The sequence below is a fragment of the Microchirus variegatus genome (genome assembly GCF_963457635.1).
Source record: "Microchirus variegatus genome assembly, chromosome: 5".
Taxonomy (NCBI): domain Eukaryota; kingdom Metazoa; phylum Chordata; class Actinopteri; order Pleuronectiformes; family Soleidae; genus Microchirus; species Microchirus variegatus.
Window position 1 is genome coordinate 27,411,750 of NC_139806.1, and position 6,830 is coordinate 27,418,579.

Sequence of the window (6,830 nt, forward strand, 5' to 3'; positions counted from 1 at the left end):
TTTCCACTGGTTAAAAATCAAAACCTTTCGCTTGTCACCTCTGAGTCAACACTTTCTGCGCTGAATCAACTGATCATCCAACACCGGAATCGGCAAATATGATAATTATCTGTCTTCTCGTCGCAGTTGTGATGAGACGCAGTACGTAGCTCTGGCCCAGTCTTGTGAAAACACTGCCGTGGTGGCGCTGCAGGGCGAAGGTGCCTGTCAGAAGCTCACCCAGCTGAAGGGCTTCTTCCAACCGTGTCACGGCCTGCTGGACCCCCGGCCCTTCTACCAGTCCTGCTACCTGGACGGCTGCTATAATCACCGCAAAGCTCAGGTCTGCGGGTCGCTGGCGGCCTACGCCGAGGCCTGCCGCTCGCTGGGAACCCTCACCACCAAGTGGATCACCCAGGAGAACTGCTGTAAGAGCACCGCGAGACACCTGCCTTTTGGACCTTTTTCTTGGGCTAATTTAGATGAATCCAAATGCTGACATTTCCTTTCCGTGATATTAACTGAAAAAAAAACACATACTAACATTGTGTGTGGACCCTGTCTTTAGCAGAATGGATCTATGACCCTTGTGCAGGAGAGATCTGCACAAACTTCACCTGTGAGCTGGAGAACGGAGGCGACCTGTGTGGCTGTCCAGAATTACCCACCAGCACCGGGGGTGAGCGCTTTGTTTTAGACTCTAAAGTCTGCGTATAAGGGTGCAAACTACCGATTTGATGTACAAAACAATTACAATTACAATGAAGTATTAATATCTTGCAAGACGATTTAAGCCATATTTTGTCAAGCAAATTCACATTTTGATGTTTTTAATAATCAAAATATTGGTCAACAGTACATTGGTGAATCAATTGTGTGTCATTCATTCACATTTTAGTCAATTTTTGAGGCTTATCTTATCACTGTTTTTATTTTTGATGAGTAAATAAGATGTAAACGGATGACCGATGAACTCTCACGCACACCTGACATGAAATTAATCACGTAAATGGAAAACGTTAAACTGTCAGTACCAAGGTTTGTGATAAACGGGACCATTTCCACAGGCGATGATGACATCATACAGGCGGAGGTCACGTGCAAACACGCGCAGATGGAGGTTTCCATCTCCAAGTGCAAGCTCTTCCAGTTGGGATTTGAGCGCGAGGACGTCCGGATCAACGACGAGCACTGCACGGGCATCGAGGGAGAAGATTTCATCTCCTTCCACATCAACAACACCAAGGGTCACTGCGGCTCCATCGTACAGGTCGGTGGATGCGTGCGCACATCAAACACTCGTCGTTAACTGTGATTGGGGAGGCATCGAGCATTGCCCAACTGCATTGTGGGTTCACTGCTTCACTTAATGTGATGCGTGTGAGAGACAATGTAAAATATATTCAAGCAGTTAAATCATGTTCATGCATTAAAGCTTAAAGACTGTTCTTTCTATAGTGGACACCAGTCTACCGTTGCTTTAGCCGCATGTTGCTACACATATGCAAAGTGCACTTCCTGTCAAACCATGCATGTTCAATTTACATCTGTTTTAGAGATGTTATATTTTGTTTTAGTCGTTCTTCTTCTAAATAAATACATGAGGGGTTTTCTTTTGTTTTATGGCAGGTGGCAACCACAACTGTCGGAAAACATTAGCGGCAACAGGAAATAGTCTTGTTGGTAACTGTGCCATAATGAGGTATTTTTAATAATAACGTGTTATTTCCAAAGTATAATAGTACAAGTATCCATATAATTACTTGAAGATTACTGTTGGCTTTCAGTATCATACCTTAAAGGGCCCCAGGAGGGTCCTTGTAGTTATATATATATATATATATATCGATTATAGGATTGAGGAGCCCATATTAGACATCAGGCGTGGATAACACAGACTCAGGGGCCCTATAAAGACAAAAATCCTATATCAACCAGTGTTATTTAGCTGAGGGGCCCCTTCTGATATAAGGAGTGAACAACATAAACCATTGTGTATGATTGAGGGGCCCTATTAAGATATATCACACCATCTTAGCAGTGTTATGTGGCTTTAGGGCCCCAGTAAAATATTGTGATAGTAGTGCAGATGGTTGGGCTCCAGGGGCCCCTCAGCCCCTGGGCCACCCTTATATCATTTTCCACTGTTATCTCCAAGCTAGTACCTGGTGATTACTATAGAAATAAGAAGGTATTATAGTAATTTTCTGGTACGTTACAGTTACAGTGAAATTTCTGTGTTTGAAGCCATTTTCCAAAACCTAATATTAGTAACATGTTAATTGCATTTCTGTTTAAAGTCAGTCACAATGAAGCAATGCTCTTTTAATGGGAAAAATACCTCATAAAGCGTTGTTTTCGACATGTTTGCGTTCCTATTTTTGAATGCAGTCAACTAGGACCCCTCTTACTTCACTAGACATTACAGTACTGTAATAACAGAGTATATAATAACAGAATATCCCTCTCTCCCTCCGACAGTCGAATGGCACACACATTATGTACAAAAACACCGTGTGGATCGAGAGCGTGAACAACACAGGTAACCTCATCACCAGAGACAAGACCATCAACGTGGAGTTCTCCTGCGCCTACGAGCTGGACCTGAAGATTTCCCTGGAAACCGTCCTGAAGCCCATGCTCAGGTCAGACACAGGACACAGGACCTGTCCAGTAGGTTCAGCTTCAACGTTCAAACGTATCAAACTAAACGTCTCTGTCCCCTTTTCCAGCGTGATCAACCTCACCTTGCCGACCCAGGAGGGCAACTTCATCACGAAGATGGCTCTGTACAAGAACTCGTCGTACCGGCAGCCGTACAGGGAGGGCGAGGTGGTGCTGAGCACGCGGGACATCCTCTACGTCGGTGTCTTTGTCGAGGGAGCGGACGAGAATCAGCTCATCCTCATCGTGAACATGTGCTGGGCCACGCCGTCGCGCTACAGCAGCGACCGACTCCGCTACATCATCATCGAGAGAGGGTGAGCTGCCGAAGATTGCAAAACATGACGTTTCCCGCATTTATATCGCGAACCTCTCGTCACGTAACGTCCGTCTCTCACCAGGTGTCCAAACATCAAGGACAACACCATCGGCATGGCAGAGAACGGCGTGTCCCTCACCTGCCGCTTCCACGTCACCGTCTTCAAGTTCATCGGCGATTATGACGAGGTCCACCTCCACTGTGACGTCTCTCTGTGCGACTCGGAAACCAACGCCTGCAAAGTGGTGAGAAATCTGAGGAAATTAAATAAAATAACACACACACACACACAAAATCCTGAATTTAAGTGATACTGAAACGATATTTGTGCTGTTGATGCAGAACTGTCCACACAAGAGAAGAATGTACTCGGAGGAAGTCGACCATAAAGAGCAGATCCTGTCTGTGGGGCCCATCAGAAGGAGAGGTCAGTTTGTGTTTGTGTGTCGTCTACTCCTGTGTCGTTTTTCATATATTAGGAAGTTTTAAAAAAGGACTTTATCTGACTCTCATGTGTCTCATGTTCTGTCAGAATCAGACTGGTGTGAGGAGGATAATGGAGGCTGTGAGCAGATCTGCACCAGTAAAGGAACTGGACCCATCTGCAGCTGCGTGACTGGGATGCTGCAGCGAGACGGGAAAAGCTGCCGGGGTAACAACAACAAGCACACACATGTACATGTACATGTACATATACACACACCTACACACTCCTTCACACACCTATACACTCTCCTACACACTCATACACTCCTACACACACCTACACAGTCCTAAACACTACTACACACTCTTACTTACACCAACCTACACACTTGTACACTCTCCTACACACACCTACACACTGCTACACACACATACACACACTCTTACACACTCTGACACACGACTGCCCACACCTACCTATACTCTTCTCCACACACTTACACACTACAACAAACGCACTCTCCTACACACAACTACACAAAATTACACACTCTTATACACTGCTACACACTCCTACATACACATACACACACCTACACACTCCTACACTCTCCTCCACACACTTACACACTACAACACACACTTGCACTCTCCTACACACAACTACACACTGCTACACACTCCTACATACACAATACTACACAGACTTACATTCTCCTACACACAACTACACACTCCTAAACACACCTACACATACACACAACTACATACTCCTACACACACATACACACAACTACACACTCCTACACACACACATACACGCTCCTACACACACATACACACTGCTACACACTCCTACATACACACTACTACACACACTTACATTCTCCTACACACACCTACACACACAACTACACACTCCTAAACACACCTACATGCACACAACTACACACACATACACACTCCTACACACACATACACACTCCTACACACAACTACACACTTTAATCACTGTTATATTTTATCATAAACATTTTAAATCCTTAATTTACTGTTAAAATATCAAATATTTTTTAATTATTAAAAATGTTTTCAACACAAATTGACATTTGACTTTAAGACAGTGAAGTCTAATAATAATAATAATATATAATAATATAACAAATAAAAAGTAAAATATAAAAACAGACATAATATATTGTTTATTATCAGAGTATGCAGTGTAAAGTACAGTTAAATGTATATAAGAAAAGATTTAAAGGAAAGCTGAATCCCTGTTGCTCTGTGTCACAAACTGTTTCCTGTGTGTTTGTTGTCGTCGTCAGCCGTCAGCTCGAGCTGTGACGTCACACCTGCGGTTCCTCTGCTCGTCTTCAGCGCCGTCGTCTCGGCTCTCTGGACTCGCACTCACGCTCCTCTCCTCTCCTAACACGCAGTGAGCCGCTCAAATGAAAACACACACACACTCTTCTAAGACTTGAAGACGCTCACGGCGTTTGAGTAGCGAGTAGACGAGAGCCGCGAGTCGGTCACAGAATCTAGACAGAATTCACGAAACTCCGGAGGTCTTTTTTTTGGGGGGTAATTTTTCATTCCACTTCAGCTCTGATTCCTCCATTATTTACATTTATGAGGACATTTTACCATTATTTCATCACTCACTTTACACCAAATATGTGTAGATTACTAAGATGTTGATCATAATAACACAGTTTTTCATATTCCCCCAGCTGATGCCAAAGAAATTTTGTCATAATCCCACATGAAGAGGCATTAATTTGTGTTTAATGGAAAGACAACACATATTGGTTTAAAAAACTTTAAATGTCCTTACAGTCTTGATAAAAACGCATTGAATAATGTAAATTCACCTCAGATGCACTGATTGTAAAGTTTTTGGTCAATACTCATAATTTTATAGGTAAACTGATCCACTGCCACTCATCAAAATGCTCAATTTACAAAATCTACACTTGCTCAATATCAGCAATATCTTTAAAAAAAAAACATGTTTTGCTGCTTTATTTTGTCATTTGAGAGCCTTTTGTGCCTGGAAACTAAAGTTTGTTAAACTTTCACTCTCCCACACCAAACTCCATTGAAAACATCTGCATTTTTTAGCTCACAGGGACACAGGAGCTGCTGGTCCACTGCTGCCCCATGTGGTCACTTTATGTCACTGAGGTAAATCTGAACAAAGTTTTTTAAACACCAAAGTCACAAAATTATTCTTTTTTAATTACTAATGGAGGCAGAAGTGGATTAACCACAACTATGTGCTGTGGGGTAAAATTGCTGATTTTCTCAATGGACTTTGGTGTGTTTTCAGACTTTAGTTTTCAGCCGGAAAAAGGTTGTCTAAAGGTAAGAAAAAGTGATAATAATAGTCTTAAGGTATTGTAGACTGTGCATAGGTGAGTTTTTTTCTGTTATCAGGAATCCACAATCTGATATATATTACATTTCAAACCACCTCTGACACATTTTTCCTTCCTCTTTCACGTTCAGATAAACTCATAATTCATAACAGTGAGCAGCAGCAGCAGCAGCAGCAGAGTGCGATGTAAACAGGAGGCAACTGCATTTATAAGTGGAGTTTATGAATGAAGTATTTATGTGTGAGGCGAGCGCGGTGTGAAGTGAACACTCGTAAATGTTTAAACTCTGGGTTTTTTTTTAGCGTCGTAGGTTCGAGCCCAGGATGTTTTTGTGCCATCAGAATGTTTCCTTTCTATCTTAGATGTTTTTTTTCAGCCTGGTCTTCTGGGAAATTTGTACTTTTCTGCAAACCACAATAAATGTGACACGTGACGTTTCATATGTAGGATATCAACATTTTAAAAGTGGCACAAATATCGTTATTAGTGAGAATTGGAGGCAAAGCACAACGATGACCGTACTCAACAATATCTTCACCCACATTTTCTCAAACCGCCAGAAAAATACACATATACATGAGTTTATATACAAGGATTTTCCCACTTGAGGGATTAATATCATTGATTGATTGATTATTTTTTTGTTTATTGTGTCATGTATAGAGCATACATGGCCTAAATGACCCATCAGACACTATTATTTAGAAATACAGAGCAGTAAATCACAAATAAGAAAACAAATAAAACTTACTGATGTTTTTTTTTCCAGGCTTTACACACAAATTATATACATTTCTGGAAATGTTTAATTCATTTCTTTCAGTAAAGGCTTTAGTTCTTTATTCATCATATCAAGGAGAGTGCAAAAGAAAGTATGACTTATTCTTAATTTCACTTAATTTAACCTAATACGTCAGACTTCTTAAAATGTTTGCTTTAACACAAGGTTCAACACAATAATTGAATATATATACAGTATATATTCTTTACTTTGTTATGCCTTTTGCCATATTCTATTCCAGTGTTTTCAAATCTTTGAATATGCGGACTCATGACCCTAATCT

The 6,830-nt window shown here is 41.5% G+C and overlaps 1 protein-coding gene across 1 annotated transcript in view; it reads left to right on the forward strand.

The window, feature by feature from the left end:
- The window catches only part of tecta (tectorin alpha), a 33,822-nt gene extending 28,998 nt beyond the window's left edge, over positions 1-4,824 (forward strand). The window contains exons 24-32 of the mRNA XM_083889274.1: positions 127-407; positions 548-658; positions 1,047-1,249; positions 2,461-2,624; positions 2,712-2,960; positions 3,045-3,207; positions 3,305-3,389; positions 3,495-3,614; positions 4,714-4,824. Of these exons, the coding sequence (XP_083745400.1) occupies positions 127-407; positions 548-658; positions 1,047-1,249; positions 2,461-2,624; positions 2,712-2,960; positions 3,045-3,207; positions 3,305-3,389; positions 3,495-3,614; positions 4,714-4,817 (1,480 nt within the window). The 3' untranslated portion in view covers positions 4,818-4,824. The remainder of the gene's footprint in view (positions 1-126; positions 408-547; positions 659-1,046; positions 1,250-2,460; positions 2,625-2,711; positions 2,961-3,044; positions 3,208-3,304; positions 3,390-3,494; positions 3,615-4,713) is intronic.
- Positions 4,825-6,830: the final 2,006 nt, after the last annotated feature.